The sequence below is a fragment of the Myotis lucifugus genome, unplaced genomic scaffold (assembly GCF_000147115.1).
Source record: "Myotis lucifugus unplaced genomic scaffold, Myoluc2.0 scaffold_306, whole genome shotgun sequence".
Lineage (NCBI taxonomy): Eukaryota > Metazoa > Chordata > Mammalia > Chiroptera > Vespertilionidae > Myotis > Myotis lucifugus.
The window spans coordinates 436,000-455,741 of NW_005871354.1; the positions used below are offsets into that span (position 1 = coordinate 436,000).

Here is a 19,742-nt window from a genome sequence, read left to right on the forward strand (position 1 = left end):
CAATGGGGAAAAAAAAGGAAACATATGTACTATTTATAATACCTTAAACAATAAAACTTAAAAAATAAAAATAAAACCCTGTGTGAAGTATGAGGCATTGTGCTTAACTCAATACTGTCTTGTTTTTCTTATTTCATCAGAAAGGTTTTTTGAAGACCATGAAAATGTTGTTGAAGTCTTATCAGACTGGACAAGAGACACAGAAAATAAAGTGGTATTTTTGAAGAAAGAGGAAAAATATGCTGTATTTAAAAACCCCCAGGTAAGAAAACTTGTATATCAGTAAGCCATATAAAAAGTGGAGGGTTTTTTAAATGTCACCTGTGGAATTCATTCTTGTATGAATTAATTCAAACGAGTAACTCCAGATAATTGCATCATTCATTACCTCACAAAATATCACAAATGTATTCCTTTCAAAGAAGCATAAACTTAACTCTTAGGCCATATGAAAACTAAGAGCCCTTTGAGAGATCCAGAAAGAAAATAATCCATTTTGTTTCTTTTGATTCATTACCCAAAACACATCAATCCATTGACTAGTCCTTCTTTTGTGTCCTTACTTCGCTTTGGCTACATTAACTCAATATACCTGGGCCATTAATGCTTCATATTTTGAAGATACTTTTTTCTTTGTTCTTCATATTTGGTGCTTATTGATGCGGGAATGCCAAAAGGCACACCTGGAAAATGCACAACTTCTTGTGCTTTAGTTCTATAGTCTACGTAATAAAAAGCATTATTCTCCGTATTTTAAAAGCTTCCTTCAAGTTGTGTGTACAAGGATGTCACAGAAGTCTGGGCTTTCCCACTGTGGCCTCCAGCCGACTGTAATTGCATGATGGTCATTAAGTCTTTTCAGGAAAGGCAAAGAATTTAACTATAGGAGACACAGATGAGAGCCTTGGAGACATCCAGACACCTTTAGATATTACAGGTTAAAAAAAAAACACCCAAGTCTCATTTACTATACTCAGAATTAAAGGATACTCTAGAGCAGCTTTCTTACAGGAAAATGTTCTTTCCCCTGTACTGTGCTTTTCTCGAGGGTCTTCCCTAGTTGTGTGGTGGCAGATTGACAACAAAGCAATTAAATACTGTTGTTTGTGACAAATAGCAAACAAAAATACAAAGTCTTCAAACCATAACTGCCTTCGACCCCACACTTTAATGCCTCTGTTAGTTAGAATGCCATCTGAACTAGAAGCTTATTTCTTCCTCACATACCAGCCCAGACATAGGTTGGAAGATTTAGTAGAATGGTTCTGCAATGCTGAACATGGGACTTCCAGCTCTAGGTCCAACGCTGCTTTCCACCTGGCCATTTCCAGTCTGTCTAAGGGGAGGATAGAGCCAGGGGAGTACACCACCAGACTTCTTACTGGAAAGACCTGGAAATGGCCCTTTTACTTTGCTTATATCCCATTGATCAGAACTTAGTTACATGGTGATATTGAACTATAAGGGAAGCTGGGAAATGTGGTCTCTCCGGGAACAGCTGTTACAGCCCCTTCTCCCAGACCCCCAGAGAGGTGTTGTTGACCAGCCTCCTGAGTCAGAGGGTGGGGTTTGGGGAGTGGGGAGGGCAGGAGGGAGGCCTGTCCTCCCCCCAATCCCTGTCTTCTTGTATGAATGAATTCAAGCGAGTAACTCCAGATAATTGTGTTAAATTTATTAGGAAAGTAAAACACGCACATTTATTAAAGGACCAAAGCAAGTAAATTTCTCATCTGGCGTAAAGTGTGAATGGCTCTCTTGGCTAATCTGAGGAGCTAGTTGGGGGGGGGGGTTGCCTTATATATTTTTCTATCTGTAGATTTTTAAAATTCCTCTGCCAAATATCTTGGTACAAATTAAATTTCAAGATCCCCCTTTTACTTTGTTGTACTTCCCATAATTTGTGATTATCTTTCCAAGCCCCAGTATTGCTGGCTTTTCTGTCTTTGGAGATACATTAATCATTTGCTCTCAAGTGTCCTTGGCTGGGAGAAGGTAAGGGCTTGATATTTGCAAGCTGGCTGCAGGCTGCCAAATTGTTTGGCCTTGTTTAATTTTCTTGTCTCAGTTTCCCTATTCCTCCTGCCTTGGAATTTTTCTAGCTTCTTGCTATCCTGTAACACAACCACACGCATAGCTAAGTTTGGGAAGTTACATTCAGGGCCACCACTTGCATCACTCCTCCATATTGAGTCTATAAGAATAGTACCCAGCGAGAGAACCAACATGGCAGCAGGCATGGGAGCGAGAGTAAGAATATGAGTGGGTGAGTGGGGGTGAGGGAGAGTGTCAATGGGTATGAATGTGGGTGGGCATCTGTTGGTCAGTGGGGGAACTACAGTCAGGCTATTTGGGTGCTCCTGATGGAGGAGCTGCCGGCCAATGCCGCATGCTGCTCGATCGGGCACTTCCCTCTGCTTGCGATTGGAGAGCACGCCATTTAGGAGGATCCCCAGGGTCCTCCTCAGGAGGAGACTGCAGGGAGCAGCCATGCCCTAGGTCCCTTAGATGACAGACAAGTGCACACAGCCCCACTGCTGGGACCCAATGCCCCCAATCACACAAGACAGTCTTAGCGACCCAGCATACTTGAACCTTGGCCCCCGGACAACCTGCCCCCTGCCTTGATGGGCAGTATGCGCTGCCACGTTGGTGATCTACATGCCAGCCTGCCCTGCCCCTTCAATCAGCAGAGAACCTGCTGGGTGAGGGCACATGGAAGCCTGTCTCCCTCAGTGCAGGAGTGGACCTCCCACTGACACAGGGCAGCTGTGCAACCTGGTCCCCCAAGCAGACCGGGGACCCTCATTCTCCATATGAGAGGCAGCACTGAGCACCAGTGACTTGACTCTGTTTCTCATCACCTGCACACAGGTTCCCTGATTCTGTGTACACACACACTAAGAGCCAGTGACTCCAGTACTCAGTGCATGCCCACACAGGGGCCTGATTCTCAGCGCTAGGCCGCACCAAGCGATAAAGACTACAATACTCGATTCTCAGTGCGGGAACAGGGGGACACTGGCTCCTGGTGCATGCTAGGGGACTCTGATTTTCGGCACACAACAGCAGGGTCTCTTTCAGCACCGTGCAGGCGGGGTCTCTGATTCTAGGTGTATGCACAAGGCTGCACTGAGTGCCAGTGACTCTTAACCTGGGTGAGCAGGGCTCCCACTGACCCACGGCAGCCACACGTCTTGGTGTCAGAGCTCTTCAGTGACACTTAGGTGGTACAAAGCTCCCACAGCACACGGCCCAGGCCGCCACAACTTGGTGATTGGACCTTCTGGTGATAGTTAGAATGGGGAGACAACAAAACCCAGAGGAAAGGAAAGGAAAAGAGGAATCACCAAGACAGGAAATAAGTGAAACTGAGGCAATCAACATGACAGAAAAAGAATGCAGAGTAATGGTCATACAGTTCATAAAACGGATGGACGAGAAAATCAACAACCTATGCAAAAATCAGAAAGAAATCAAAAGTGATATAGCTACAATCAAAAGCGCCATGGAAGGTTTCAACAGTGGACTAGAAGAAGCAGAGAACCGAATTAGTGAGTTAGAAGAAAAGGTAGAGAAACAAACCCAATCTGAACAGCAACTGGAGAAAAAAAGCAGGAGGAAAGCCTAAGGGAGCTTTGGGACAACACAAAACAAAGTAACATACGTATAATAGGGGTGGCAGAAGGACAAGAAGAGCAGCAAGGTTTAGAGAATCTATTTGAAGAAATAATGACAGAAAATTTCCCTGATATGGGGAAGAAAGAAGTTACACAAGTACAGAGTCCCAAGCAAGATGAATCCCAAAAGACCCACACCAAGACACGTCATAAATACGATGGCAAATGTTAATCACAAAGAGAGAATCTTAAAAGCTGCAAGAGAGAGACAGAGAGTTACTTACAAAGGATCCCCCATCAGATTATCAAATGATTTCTCAACAGAAACACATCAAGCTAGAAGGGAATGGAATGAAGTATACAAAGTGATGCAAAGCAAAGGTCTGAATCCAAGAATACTCTATCCAGCAAGACTATCATTCAAAATTGAAATGGAAATCAGGAGCTTCTCAGACAAAAAAAGGCTAAAGGAGTTTATCACTACCAAGCCAGCAATGCAAGAAACGCTAAAGGCAATGCTGTAAAAAGAAGAAATAGAAAGGGAGGAAGGAACACAGGCATAAAGTACAGAAATGGCTACAAACAAGTACCTATCAATAATAACATTAAACGTAATATGGATTAAATGCTCCAATCAAAAGACACCGAGTGACTGAATGGATAAGAAAACATGACATATACATATGCTGTCTACAGGAGACTAACTTCAGCACAAAGGACTCACACAGACTGAACTTGAAGGGATGGAAAAATACTTCTCAGACAAAGTAGGAGACTTTAATAGCCCATTAACACCACTGGATCAATCCTCTAGACCAAAAATTAGCAAAGAAACTTCAATCCTAAATGACTCACTAGATCAGATAGACTTAATTGACATCTTCAGAACATTCCACCCCAAAACTACAGAATATACATTCTTCTCAAGTGCACATGGAACATTTTCAAAGAGGCCACATATTGGGACACAGGCAAAGTCTCTCCAAATTCAAGAGGATTAAAATCATATCAAGCATCTCAGATCACAATGACATAAAATTAGAAATCAACTACAGTAAAAACAATCACAAAACTTCAAATACTTGGAGGCTAAATAGCATACTATTAAACAATGAGTGGGTTACCAAAGAGATTAAAGAAGAAATAAAAAAACATCCTGGAAACAAACGACAATGAAAACACAACAATCCAAAATCTTTGAGATACAGTAAAAACAATCCTGAGAGGGAAGTTCATAGCATTACAGGCCTACCTCAAAAAACAAGAAAAACTGGTAATAAACCATCTAACTCTGCAACTTGAAGAATTAGAAAGAGAGCAACAAAAAAAAGCCCAGAGTGAGCAGAAGGAAGAAAATAATAAAGATCAGAGTGGAAATAAATGACATAGAGACCAAAAAAAAATACGAAAGACCAATGAAACCAAGAGCTGATTCTTTGAAAGGATAAACAAGATTGATGAACCTCTAGCCAGGCTCACCAAGAAGCAAAGAGAGAGGACCCAAATAAACAAAATCAGAAACAAAAGAGGTGTAAAAACAACAGACCCCACAGAAATACGGAGAATCATAAAAAAATACGATAAGCAACTCAAACAAACTGGTCAACCTAGAAGAAATGTACATATTCCTAGAAAAATACGACCTTCTAAAACTCAACCAAGAGGAATCAAAAAATCTGAATAGGCCAATAACTATGGAGGAAATTGAAGCAGTAATCAAAAACTTCCAACAAACCAAAGCCCAGGACCAGGTGGCTTCACAGGGGAGTTTTACAAAACATTCAAATAAGAAATAAAACCTATCTTCCTCAGACTATTCCAAAACATTCAAAGACATAGAACAAATTCTCCAAAAATTCATCTGAAATAAAAAAGACCCCAAATAGCTTCAGCAATCATGAGAAAGAAGAATAATGTGGGAGGGATCAGTACTCTTCATGGATAGTATTTGGACCATTTTCCAGGTTGAGTTTGCATGAGACCCTTCCCCCGGAAATACTTTTCTATATATCTTACCACCTTCTCCTGGAGGTAACAATTTCCTACAACCTGCTTCTGAATCCTGAAGTTCACTAATTGTATAGATAGGTTGTTGGTAAAGTCTTTCAGATTGGTATTTCTCCTGAGGTCCTACAGTATTTTGTCATAAGCATGATGTTGGTTCTTCTTCTTCACTCATCCTAGATCAGGGCAAGATAGATCTACAGTCGATATCTGTCAACAGGCAAAGTCCATGGTTTGCCCTTATCCCTACTCTCTATGCCTCTGTGCAGTGGGTACTTTTTCTCTTTAGGGTTAGGACTTCATTCTTACAGAAACGATTTATGAAATAGAGATGATGAGTGAATTGTTATCTGCAGGAGGTTATAAGATGGAAGATTCTGAAGCCACTGAGAGTAGGCAGAGGTACTGTTCATTGTTTTTTCTGCCACCTCAATGCCTGTCGAAGCTGGTGGAGGCCTAACACCTGGCCAGGACTCAGCGCCTTCCTGTTTGGCAGCAGTACAAAGGCCAGTGGCATCAAGCTGTTGGTTTACACTAACGTCCCTCTCATGTACCCTACCAGAAACCCAAAACTTTAGGAATAGACACCAAACAAGCTAAACTGGCTAAGAATGAAATAGAGATTAAACGAGAAAGAAAAAACTTGAAAAGTGGGCCAAAAGTCTTAAAGACAAATACACAGCAGGGAAATTTTAAAACTAATTTGGTGTTTCTGCACTATGGAGAATGGACTTGGAGGAAGCAAAGCAAAAGCTGCCTTGTTGTGGAGAGATGGTTACAGAAGCCCAGCAAGAGGAGATGATAATAGAATGGAGGGCACTGGGAGATGTTTAGTAGGAGGAAGAACTTGCAAAATATGGTGAATAATAGGGAAGCATAGAAGGAGGAGGCAGGAATGACAATGACCCTCCGGTTTCAGGCTCAGGAATTAGATAGATTCTGGCGCCATGCACTGAGGTGATTCCGGTCAGGGCACGTGCCTGGATTGTGGGCTCAGGCCCCAGTAGGGGGCATGTAGGAGGCAGGCAGTAGATGATTCTCTCTCATCATTGATGTTTCTATCTCTCTTTCCCTCTCCCTTCCTCTCTGAAATCAATAAAAATATATGTTTTTTTTTAAAGGAATTCCACCAGGATTTTATAACACATCACCCCATTAAAAATGAGGAAACACAGCAGTGAATTCCCTTACTGGTTTCTGTTGTGCCCTATTCCATTAACGAGAGACTTATCAGCTCTTTGGGACACTCATTGTTTTAGCTTCACCCCTAAGGTGCAGGAACCACGCATGAGCCTAACGATTGGGTCCTGGCGAGGATCCAAGATGGTCAGTGGTTCTTCAGAGCCATCGCTGAAGTCTGAGTGCGCAGACACTGCCACTAGCTGTCATTGGGGTTCGCTTGGTCATGAGAACAGAAACTGCCCTAATTAGAATTTTTTCAAAAGTCATTATTGAAAAGATACAGACGAATGAAAGGAAGCATGACCAGGACTTTCAGGGGCTGGAGCTGGGGACCATGGCCAGCAGCATCTTGACCCCAGCCCTCCCTCAGCCTGTTTCCCTCTGTCACTCTGTCCCTCCACAAGCCCTGTCCTTCCTCTCGGCAGACCCCCCAATTGTGGGTCTCTTCCCACATAGAGATCTCTGCTCACATAGATGCCTCTATGAACGGACACCAAACTTCTGTGCTTGATACTCCCTTGAAGAAATTTGAAAAACTATGTACTACTTCACGCATTTGTATGTTGACATACACAGTTTTTCTCAGTTTAAATAAATGCAAATAATGCAGTGTGCAGCATATTATAAATGTTGACATTTTCAAAAGCTATCCAACAAAAAGTATCTACAGTTCCCTGGCAATTTAATTCTCACTAGCATCCATTTAAGGTGTTTTTTTTAAAAAAAAAAAAAAAGTTTTATATTTTAGAGCTGCTGTAGGTTCACAGTGAGCAGGGGAGTGGCTGGCTGAGGGTCCTTCTACAGCGAGGGGTCAAGACAGGGGCCCCTCTTACCTGGGTGGTACTGCCTCTTTTGGGTAAAGTGTTTTGGGGCAGTAGAACCTTCCTGTCCTAATAAAAACAGCTTTATTCAAGAAGCAGCTTCGTTTTTCAGTCTGGTTGTCATTAGGAAAGTTCTTCCCAGTTGATTCCTCGCAGGGGGTCTGCTCCTCCTGAGAAAGGGCCAGGTGTTCACATGGAAGTCAGCTGCACCCTAAAGGGTTTTGTTTCCCTGGCTGTGCTGGCATGTAGCCCTGCTATGCACAGACCAGTGTTGGTGCCTGAAACAAAGAGTCTACGGACTGAGGACTGTGTCTGGCGAGGAAGCAGCACTTCCGTGTTCATATTGGCCATTCATCGCTAGTCTCCAGAAAGTCTGTGTTTCAGAGAAGGTATTGGCTTTTATTTTTCTTAATAACATCTTCTATTTTCCTGACTTCAAATATAATATCAACTTATTGTTTTTAAAAAGTTGAAAAATGAGAGAGGAACTTTGATCCCACACTCTGACACACTCTGACAATAATCACTATCGATACATTAGGCAATTTCCATTCCTTCGTTTGTTCTGTTCCTTGACTGAAATTTGGTGGTACCATTGGCTGCTCGAAGGAGGAACAGAGAGAGAGAGACAACTTCCTCTTTCCCCTCAGGTGTAGCAGGGTGCCAGCCACGGGGAGAGAAAAGCGCCTCATGGCATCTTTCCTCCACACCTTTCCAACCTCCCTCCCCCACCAAGCTTCATCGTGACCACCCAGGGCCAGGCCCAGCAGGAGAGGTCATACAGTAATCAGTACTCACATGTATGGTCCCCAGGCTACTGTTTTAAAGCAGAGTCAGCCCTTGGCTTCAGTACCTAGATCCTTTCACCAGCCGGAGTGGATGTGTGTATTAGTCAGGGTTTGGATGCATAAGAACAGCCTCGGGATCCCAGTGACTTCAGCTATAGACATTTCCTCTCTACGAGTCTGCAGGCCAGCTGTTCTTGGCTCCGGATGGTGAGTCAGATTCCGGTAGTTCCGCATGCCTCTTACTGTCCTCAGCCCAACAGCTACTTGTGACACAGCCTTCTCATGGTGAGTGGCGAAAGGGCAGGAGAATGAGTGGAAACATGCCACCACCTCGCAAGTCCTCTACTCACAGTTGTGCACGGACCCTTCCACCTACATGCTGTTGGCCAAACAAGTCAGGGAGCCAAACCCAGCATCAGCGGGACCAGGGACTAAGCACTGCCCATTCTAGGTAGGCACTGCACAGCCACCTGACCACGGGCAGCAGGGGTATCCTGGCACAGGGCGGAAGAGAAGAGTTGGGAGTGGTGGTCAGGCCTTCCTCGGATGTGCTGTATTAATCCCCAGCTCCAGCCAGACCCGAGATCACTGGTGGTCCACAGAGACCCAATATTTAACCACATCTGGGCCTTTGTACGTGCTTTTCTTCCTGCCTCAAATGCTCTCCCTATTCCTTTTTTCCTATCTGAATATTGAACATCTTCCAAGATCTAGTCAGACTTTGACCTCCTCTGTAAAGTCTTCCTTGATCATCTTGGCCCACAGTGATGTCTTCCTCTCTGAAAACCTATAGAATTTCACTCATTTTGAATTTATGAAGTATCTTCTATAGCTCCCCCACCTACAGATACATACAGGGGTGGGCAAAAGTAGGTTAATAATAATAAGTCATACAATAATTAACAAATAAATAATAATACAAGAAAAACTGTTTTGTATACTCACTCTGTAAGCCTACTTTTGCCAATCCCTGTTCATAGTCAGCTGTCCATCAACCTATCATCTATTTCTGTTTATTTTCTCAATGTGATAGAAAGCTTCTTAAAAACAGATATTTTACATGTAAAGGCTACTCACAAATATTTATTTTTGGATGATAACTGTTTGCTTGATTTACTTTTTATTCCAAAACGGGTTCTATTTAAGTAAGTAATGTATTTGCTGTTTCTTTCCTATCCAGCTGTCTCACATCTTGCATTTTCAGAATCTATGCGGAAGGGACCAAGCTGTGCTGAATTCACCTGATTGTCCAGTTTCTTTTGCAACAGATAATAAATTAACTCTTGAGTTCTGCTGCTGCTGCTACAGAGCAGCTCGCAGTGAGTCGGCTGACCAGGTGACAGGTGGAAGTCCTGGCCAAGGGCAGTCAGTCCCTTCTAAGGACCGCCCTCCTGTTCTCCAGCTCAGATTTACTTTGTAGTTTTGCATTCTCATCACAACAAAAGCACAGTGTAGCACCGTCACTGGGAAAGGGGGGGAAAGTTATTCAGAAGTTGAAAAAGAGAGGGATATCAGAGAAAAAGTCTCAGAGAAAGACATGCCTCAGATCCGGACCCTAGTAAGTGGGGCCCTTCACAGTTTTGAAAGACCCTTACCTGTCCCTGCAGAGGATGACACACTCTCTCCTGTTCCCAGATGAGGATGAAAAGCACATGCCATGGAGTGTTCTCGTTTAATTCTTTCAACTTATACGTTTCCAGGACCCTCAAGGAAGGTGTGCTTGCTAGCGGCCCTCTCTGCGTTCACTCTCATGACTAGGTCATCTCGTTTTTTTATTGCGGTAAAATATACCCGTACATAATGTAGAATTTACCATTTTAACCATTTTTAAGTTACAGTCCATGGCATTAAGTACATCCACACTGCTGCGCTGGCTTCTCTCCTGTGGGATTTAGAGCTGAGAAAACATATGAAAAACTCAAAGCTCTGGCACTGACTGGCCTTGGGCAAATCACTTAATCCTTCTGCATCCCGATCTTTATCATAGCAATGGCACCCGTGTTATGGGGTTGTTGTTGAATGGCTGAAATGAAAAGCATACCTGGAAGGCCTTAGTGTAGAGTCCTGGCAGGTAGTATGTTATCGATTATAGCTAGTCATAGTCTTCAAGCCAAACATGTAAAATTAAGATAGTTTCTGAACTCTATATGAAATCACATTAATTCACAATCTACTATCCATACAAATAACAAGTAGAAGTTAAGAGCCTTGAAAACATATTACAAGATAATTCAATAAAAAAATTATCAAAGGAATTGTACTTGACTTTTCCCTTCTGTTTAAGTCACCATTTTATGCCTGCTACTTTTGGGAGATATCCTAATTTTGCAAATTTTATTTGCCCAGCAGTTTGCTTCCTAACTCTGTGTCCAGTATACTCTGTACTCAAACTTCAATAGGAATAAAATTTATCCAGGAAGAATGTCAGAATTCAGATTCCCAGGCTCTGCACCAGAAATGTCTGTTTAGTATGTTGGGAGGCCGGGCCCATAAATTTCATTGAGCAACAATGTGGTCCGGGGATCACGCGTGCAGGACACTCCTCTGGTAGAAATAAATTTCTGTGTCTACATTCAGGAGGGTCCTTAATTTAGTCACTGTGCTCCAGAGGTATATGTTCTAGTTTTAATACATTTTTTCATGTATTATTTTGTAAAACTCTATATCCGTCGTTCCCAACGTGGGGCACATGCCCCACAGGGGGGCAATTTGATTTTTAAGGGGGGCAATTTGAGAATGAGTTATTAACAGTGAATTTTTTGCATTTCTTATGGTTCTAGGGTCCTCACGTATAGTATATAAATACATATTGTGACATATTTATGCATTTCAGTTCTCTATTATAGGTTTTGAAACTTTATTTGCTATTTTTTCATATCACTTCATATTATTATTTTTTAACAATTTCTTAGTGATTTCTTCCTCAGTACTTCAGCTGTCCTTTCGTTCTTTTATTTTTCTCTTTCATGGATGCCGTGTTCTTTGGAAGCTTGTTTAGACCGAGTTAATGGCCTTTTAGGCTTCCTTCACGTGAATAGGAGTTCACTTTTGGAATAATAAGAATTATATGCCATGGGGGAGGGGCATCAGGATTTAGAGATGCTTAGGTGGGGCATGGCCAAAAAAACGTTGGGAACCACTGCTCTACATTTTCACATAAAAGTCCTCAACTATGGCAGCGGTCGCTCATACTAATCACTTTGTACATTGACACTTCAGCTGCACTGGGGATGTAAAACGTAGCCCTTGTATGATCACGATTTTTTTTTTGAAACCTAAGCATTCAACATTTAGTTTCAAGCACCTTATCAATATTCAGTATTAACAAGTTACGATACCTAGATTTATACAGACTCCGCTTAGAGAACATGCGCCCATTTGTGAGTGCCGTGGTCTTCCCTGCCTTGGTTAGGCTGGCTCTCTTTCAAGAAGTGCCCCCTCTACTTCTGTCTGTCCTGAGGAGTTGCCGAGCAGCACCCTCTGTGTTGTGATTGACCCACCGTTTTTAAAATTAAAATTAGTTGCCAACAGTTACAAAAATCCAGACTCCAGGCTTCTCCTGATAAGCCAGAGCCTCTGCCCACGGGGCCTTGGAATCGTACATGGCGTCCACCAGCCCAGCGGCTCCCTCCTGGACGAGGAACATGCGCTCCACCTTCAGTCCAGCCCCAGGCCTCCCAGCTTCCAGCTTTTCCACATGTTGTAAATCTAGGCCACAGAATTTAACAACCAAATGATGTCGTGTCCTCTGCCAGTGTTTTCAATCTTGTTTGTTTCCTCATTGATGGTGCGCTATGGGAGAGAGAGGAGGTGTGCGTCTGTCTTGTGCAGTCATGCGGCAGTCAGCACTCAGGAGGCCCTCGGTAAGCTTGTGGTTGACAGAGAACGTGCACTGTGGTTCCCAGTTTATTTCCTACGGTGCATCTCTCTCCAGCAAGACCGCGAGTTCCTCAGTGGCTGGCACGGTGACGAAGACTAACTGATCTGATCTCTTAATATTTTATTTAGAATTTTTACTTGGATAACAAAGGAAAAAAAGAAAGCAAGGAAACAAATGAGAAGATGAATGCTAAGAACAAGGAATGCTTACTGGAGGTAAGTGAATTTTGCACAATAGAAGAAAAGAGGAGGACGTTACCTGTACTCACAAACTTCCTTATGAGGTTGGGGCTATTATTGCTCCATTTTTGCAAGGAAAGAAACTGAGGTTTAGTTACTTTCCCACTGTCACAGGGCTAAGTGGTCAAGAAGCCTTGAAGTCTAATTCAGCAGCCAGGACTCTTAAGCACCATGGAGTTCTCACTCTCTTTAGGCAAACAGCATGCAATATAAATATACTAGAGGCCCGGTGCATGAATTCATGCACGGGTGGGGTCCTTAGGCCTGGCCAGCGATCAGGGCCAATCGGGCCATCTCACACAGTCCCTGTCAGGGCCTGCCAGGCCAGGGGGAGGGACAGGGGAAGGACTGCAGGAGGTTGGCCAGTGGTGGGAGGTTAGCCAGTAGTGGGAGGTTGGCTGTGGTAGTACATTGACCACCAGGGGGCAGCTCCTGCATTGAGTGTCTGCCCCCTGGTGGTCAGTGAGCGTCATAGCTACTGGTCAACCAGTCATTCCCGTCATTTGGTCATAAGGGTCGCTTAGGCTTTTATATGTATAAATACCTTCAATCAGAGCTGTAGACAAAAATGACTATTAGCTTAAAGGCTAGTTTGCCACAGTTTGTTTAAATGTGAACAAAATGTATTTTACCTTTCATGTGTTTATATAATTGGAATCTCAATTTCAGGAAAGCTTTTGTGGAACATCTGTCATTGTGCCAGAACTTGAAGGAGCTCTTTATTTGAAAGAAGATGGAAAGAAATCCTGGAAAAGGCGCTATTTCCTTTTACGAGCTTCTGGAATTTATTATGTACCCAAAGGGAAGACTAAGGTTAGAAAGGGAAAAAATCTAGTAAAAAAAGTGTCATGGAAGTGAAACTAAAGAAATCTTCAGGTGGCAATTTAAATACACTTATTTTGTTGTGAGAGTGATGTTATTACAATATTTATACTAATATTTACCCTATTGGGATAGATTTATAGAAATCCTCTTGTAATATTTCCCATAGCTCTCTCTTGAAGGTGAAGAATTTTATCTGTTTAAAGTCAGGTTTCAAAAATTATGACCAAGACCTAGCTAGTTTGACTCAGTGGATAGAGAGTTGGCCCATGGACTGAAGAGTTCTGGGTTCGACTCTTATCAAAGGTACATACCTCGGTTGCAGGCCTGATCCCTGGCCCCAGTCAAGGCAAGTGCAGAAGGCAACTAATCAATGTGTCTCTCTCACATCGATGTTTCTCTCTCTCTCTGTCTCTCCCTCTCCCTTCCACTCTCTAAAAAATAAAATAAAAAATCCTTGGGTGAGGATTAACAACCACAACAAAAAAATTATGCCCAATGCATTTTTCTAGAGATTAATTTGTTACTTTGTATATTTATTCCTGAGAACTTTCCCCCCTGTATTGACTATTTTGTTCTATAGTCATAGTAAAATTTCTTTTATCTAGGATCATAGAGGTATTAGAAGTCTTGATAGATCTTCATTTAGATTTTAGCCCTTAACCTCTGAACATTGAGTTGTCTTCTGAGATGTACTATATGCATTTTCCTAATTTAGCAGAGTTCCTCAGACATCATTTAATTTTTACTTGGTGATTCAAAGTTAGTGCCTCAAATCTACAAACATAGAGTAAGTTCTTCTTTGAAATATCATTTTGACTCTCATTTTGACCATTATCTTTTTCAAAGACCCTTCTTAGAGGCTCAGGGCTTTTCCACCTTTTGTTTATCTTTTAAAACTTTAGAATCTCTCTCATCTCTATCTGGGGTGAGCCAGAACATTTTGCCTGCACTGCCCAATCCAGGACACCACCAAATGGAATATTCACAAATTGCAGGCTTCTTCTGATAGGCTTGACCCACAACCCCATGCAGGTGAAGTCGTGGTGAATATGCAGGTCTGCTCCCAGAATCTATAAGACAATGTTATCTCTATTGGAATGCAGGAGAGGCATTATGGGTAATGCTTGGTCCAAGGCAGCTACTAGTAGCTCCTACTGATACAGTCCCAGCTGTGCCATCTTCAGTCCAGTCCTACTCTGGGGACGTCACAGTTGACCCACTCATGATTTGTTTTATTTTAGAATGCTATGTCTTTGGCATTTACATATAAATGAGACATAGATAAACCTTACAATAGGACAACATACTTTCTCTCACAGCTGCTACTAACAGTGGAGTGGAGGAATTAGCCAGAAAGTCAAGAAAAAGAATAAAAATGTAATTATTGGAAAAGAAGAGGCAAAAATTATCTTTATTCACAGTTGACACAATTGTCTATCTAACTATATAAGACACTCAATGGAAACACTATTAGGACCAAATAAACTTACCAAATAAGAAATTGTTTTCCTTTACACAAACAATATGCAAATTAAAATATAAAGCAAAAGGTTTCATGCATAGCAGAAATAAAAAATACAAAATACCTAACAATCAACAAGAAATGTAGAAAGCTTATGTGGCATAAAATATAAAATTTAATAAAGGAAGTGAAATAACTGAATAAATAGAAATGTAACATGTTACTAGATTCTTCCCCCCAAATTTTCTATATATTCAATCCCAAGAAAAATTTCAGTTGAATTCATTTTACTTGAAGTTCACAGACTGTTTCTAAAATTAATCAGAAAGATGACACCACAAAAATTGTGAAGAACATTAAGGTAGAATTCCTCCTCAAAAAAACATTAGACAAAAGTAGGACAGGTAGAGACAAGCAGATGAACAGAGAGCCATCTAATAGAAAGGAAATTAAAGTAAGCATTTTACAGCAATGGGGGGGGGGGAATGTGGTATTCAATAAATAGCATTGGAAAAATGTACATCCACTTGGAAAAATAGATTTAGGCCTTATACCATGTTCTAAATTAAATTCTAGATTAATTACACACATTTAGGAAAAAGGAATATAAAATCTTAGAAGAAACATACATTAATATTTTCATAATTTAGGCGTGGAGTAGCCTTCTTAAGCAAGACTAAAAAACCCAAAATTATAAGGAGAAAATTGACAGGTTTGACTGTACAAAGTTGTTCTTAATTCCCCGTAGCCAAAGATCCAAACAAGAAATTAAAGACTAGCTATAGAGTCTGAGAGTACATCTGCAGCATGTATAACCAAGTATGAAGACCAATAAAATACAAAGAGTACAGCAAATCAATAAGAACAAAATAAACATACTCATAAAAAGGGCAAAGCTTATTTAGTGAGAATTGACAGAGAAAGGAATATCAGTAGCCACTGAATAAGTTAAAAGTTGCTCTATCTTACTAAAAGCAGGGAAATGTAAATTAATAGTGAAATATTTCCTCCCATGAGATTGATAATATTAACAATATTGATACTATCCAAATTTCAGCAGGAGTGGGTAAGAAAAATGGCACTCTCTTGCACAGAGGTTGGAAGGTAAATTGGTATAAAATGGTATTTATAGTAAAATTTCATTCATGTTTCAAAAATTGTGTGTGTGTAAGAATATGTATGTATATATGTATGATATGTCCACATACATATGTGTATAAATGCTTACCCAAAAACATGTGGAAGAGTACTACTAAACTATTAACAATAGTATTTATAGAGAAAAGAGTGGAATTAGAAAAAGGAATGATGAAGGAAGATTTTCATTTTATTAGGTAGATATGCATTGTTCTTTAAATTATAATGAATATGTTTTATTTTTCTAATTAAAAAGTTAAAACTTTGAAAATCTAGAAGAAAATATCATATAAGAAAAAAACAACCATAAATAAAGGAATAATTGGGCACTGAGGTGTAGCAATTCTGCCCTTCACTCTCTATTCATTAACTAGGTAAAGAATTATAGAATGTGATGGGGGGGAAGAGTAATAGAACAAATTTGTAACTGAAGTGTAACCAAATATGTAGATTAGAGGTAGCAGTCTTCACAATGCATGTTATACATAGGGGAGAGATTTCTGTTTCCATAGCAACACCATGGACAGTAAAAAGGAAGTATGAAAGGAATCCTTTTTCCTCAGGAAGAAGTGCATGAAGTGTGTGCTGTTTTCCTGAGCATCACATCTACCTCTCATTGTTCCTCCTGAAGGGGACTTTTTCTTTAATGCTCAATCATGAAATCCATCACTGACTTAGAATGGCAGAAGCCAAAATGACATTTCTGATAGAGTGGCTGGTCACCTTGTCTTGTCAATAATGATACCTTAAGGTTAACTAGTCAGCTCTGACCCTGGGAGTCCATGTGCAGGTGCCAGAACAGCAGTGGAATCTTTCACTCCACTCTTGGGCCTGTGGCACGCCGTTTTGCCTTAGGTGAACTCCTTTGCCTCTTAAAATGCAGGCTTGGCATTTAGAAAACTAAACATGATAGATGCTTCAATAAATTACCTAAAATTCAACATTTTTCCACTAAAACATCATTCTTAGTTGTGCCCTCAAGAGCAACCTTGGAAAAGTATTAACCGTCAACTGTGTTAAGGTTTGTTTTTTTCTTTCTCTTTCAGACATCTCGAGATCTGGCGTGTTTTATACAGTTCGAAAATGTCAACATTTACTATGGGATTCAATGTAAAATGAAATATAAAGCACCCACTGACCACTGCTTTGTTTTAAAGGTATGTTGTAAGAAGTCTTTACTTTATGTCTATATGCAATGTGAGTTAATATTTCCTTTTAAGGAAAAAAATGTCAAATGTCATATAGTTAACCACAAGTATAATATAGTAAGCTTTTTATTTTAAACCAATATAGGAAAGGAGGAAACATTTCTACCAGCTCAGATCATTTCCCAAGTCTAAAACTTTACAGCGAATCTGTCTGACAGCTTGGCGATTACCAGAGGGGAAGTGGAATGGGGAAGGTAGAAGAGGATAAAGTAGGGGAACAGGGGCAAATGGTGATGGAAGGAGACTGTATTTGGGGTGGTGAACACACAATACAATAAACACCTCAAACCTATATAATTTTATTAACCAGTGCCACCCCAATAAATTCAATTTTTAGAAAAAGAAAAAATTAAAGTGAATCTGTATGGGCTTCTTCATCGCTTATGAAAATGAAAGCTCTACACTTTGAACAAATTTTATGTACAATTTTATTGATAATACTGAATAAGTTTTTCAGTTCTTTACTTATTGGACCCTTATTCCATTGTAAGAAGATTTTAGAAATTAGGAACTTGACATGTCCGGGTTGTGGGCTCGATCCGGATTGTAGGGGGCGTGCAGGAGGTAGTGATCAATGATTCTCTCTCATCATCGATGTTTCTATCTCGCTCTCTCCCTCTCCCTTCCTCTCTGAAATCAATAAAAATATACTAAAAAAGGGGGGGGGGGATGATGACTGGGAAGATACCAAGGGCTAATTCACAATTAAAAAAAAGATTCATTCATTTAATCAATTTTCATTGAATGCTAGCTATCTGCTAGGCACTGTCCCAGGTGCTAGGAATACAGAAGTGAACTGAACATATGATAATCCCTGTCCTCATAGAGTTTACATTCAGTGTGTGGGAAATGGTAATAAACAAAAAACATGCAATGTGATGTCAGGGCATGATAAGGCTGTGGTTATGAAGCAGGGTAGAGGACATATGTGCCCGGACTGGGGCCAGGAGTTCTTTGGATGAGGTGTTCAGGGAATAGCTCTGCAAGGGAGACCTTCAGCCAAAAGATGTGAGTGAAGTAAGTGAATAAGAATTACCTGGAGGAGAGCATTCCAGGAACAAGAACAGTAAGTGCAAAGGCCCTGAGGTGGAGCCTGTTGGGGTCAGAAGGGAGAGAGATGAGGAGAATGCCCTGCCTACTTCGGGTTCCTGCACTTCCTTCTCTGTTCCTAGCATAGAAAGGGCAATGAGAATAATGGCAAACACTTAGCATCTGGGTTGAGTGTTTTAAGAATTTTACATATATAAACTCATTTAATCCTTTTATCAACCTTATGAAGTGAGAGCTGTGATTCTCCCTCGTTTATAGACGTGGAACCAGAATGAGACCACTACTCTCTCAGACACTATTTACTAGGAAACAAAATATCTTCTCTTATCTGCCATACACCACCACCAGCGCCCTTGAACCGTGTCTTCATTGTGTTCCTATCTGACCCTGTGGTCCAGGTTTGGAATCCTGAGACCCTGAGAAATGACCAGAATGGAGGCCCTCATTTCCATGTGCACGGTTCTATGCACTTCATCTCTGAAGTGTTGCCCACATCTCTCAAGTAGGGAGAAAAGTTCTGAAATGCTGGTCAGTAAACTGGCTGAATACAGATTCCAGGGCCCTGGACCCATTGAATCAAAATATTTGAGGATGGGGCCCAGGAATATCCGTTTTTCTTAAGTTCAGTGTCCTAAGTCTAAACATCAACAGTCAGGACTTAGCTGGTGATGAAATACCCTCCCGAGTGGACAAACAGGATGAAAGTTGTCAGAAGGAGCAAAGGCCCAAGCCCCAGCGCCAGGGCCATGGACTGGAGCAGGGATGGCCGGCTGGAGAAAGACAAGATTTCAGGCCTAGAAGTCCCCAAGATGGGACTTTAGACACAGTGAACAGACTCAGGTTCCTGTGCCGACACACATTTGGAACTAGGTCCTAGAGTCACGGCCTAAGTTGAATTATCAGACTGGGACTCAGGTTATCCTGGGCACTGCTGCAGATGGAATGCTGGGACCCAGGGTATTGGACTAGAACTTTTAGAACCCTCATCTCCAAGGCCTGTGTCTCCAGGAAAGAGTTGGGGCAGAAAGCTCAGAGGTGGAGAAGCCCGCAGGCCTCACGGATCTAGGAACCAACAAGAGTCAGGGGCAACCCTAGCGGAACATGTATTTCCTTCTTTCTCACAGCGTTGATCTGTTCTGGCCTCAAGCCAGTTTCTTCATGTGCCATCACCCTGCTCATTTTGCTCTTTTGCATGCTTGTGAGTTCCTTCCCAAAATATTGGGAATATTTATTAATTTGCTGAGTATAAGGCTCTGTCACCATTTGGAGAACTTATTTGTTTATGAACATTTTGGTCACATATTTCCCTTTCCGTCCACTATGAAAAGAATTGTTGATATTCAAATATTTCACTGGGATAAGCAGATTTACAGAATTCAAAAAATATACACATACATTTCAAAAGGAATGCAACATATGGGGAAGTATGTTAAGAGATTGCATGATTCCACCCTAGCCAATTTGGCTCAGAGGACAGAGCATTGGCCTACAGACTGAAGCGTCCCAGTTCGATTCTGGTCAAGGGCACA

General features: G+C 41.3%; 1 protein-coding gene across 2 annotated transcripts in view; it reads left to right on the plus strand.

Moving 5' to 3' along the window:
- Nucleotides 1–19,742, plus strand: part of APBB1IP (amyloid beta precursor protein binding family B member 1 interacting protein) — a 102,025-nt gene that overhangs the window by 64,748 nt on the left and 17,535 nt on the right. Inside the window, exons 7-10 of one of the 2 annotated variants that reach the window (XM_006100257.3) lie at nucleotides 141–262; nucleotides 12,421–12,507; nucleotides 13,201–13,344; nucleotides 17,002–17,112. In XM_006100257.3, coding sequence (XP_006100319.1) covers nucleotides 141–262; nucleotides 12,421–12,507; nucleotides 13,201–13,344; nucleotides 17,002–17,112 — 464 coding nt within the window. The remainder of the gene's footprint in view (nucleotides 1–140; nucleotides 263–12,420; nucleotides 12,508–13,200; nucleotides 13,345–17,001; nucleotides 17,113–19,742) is intronic. The other variant, XM_023763900.1, reaches the window with a different exon arrangement.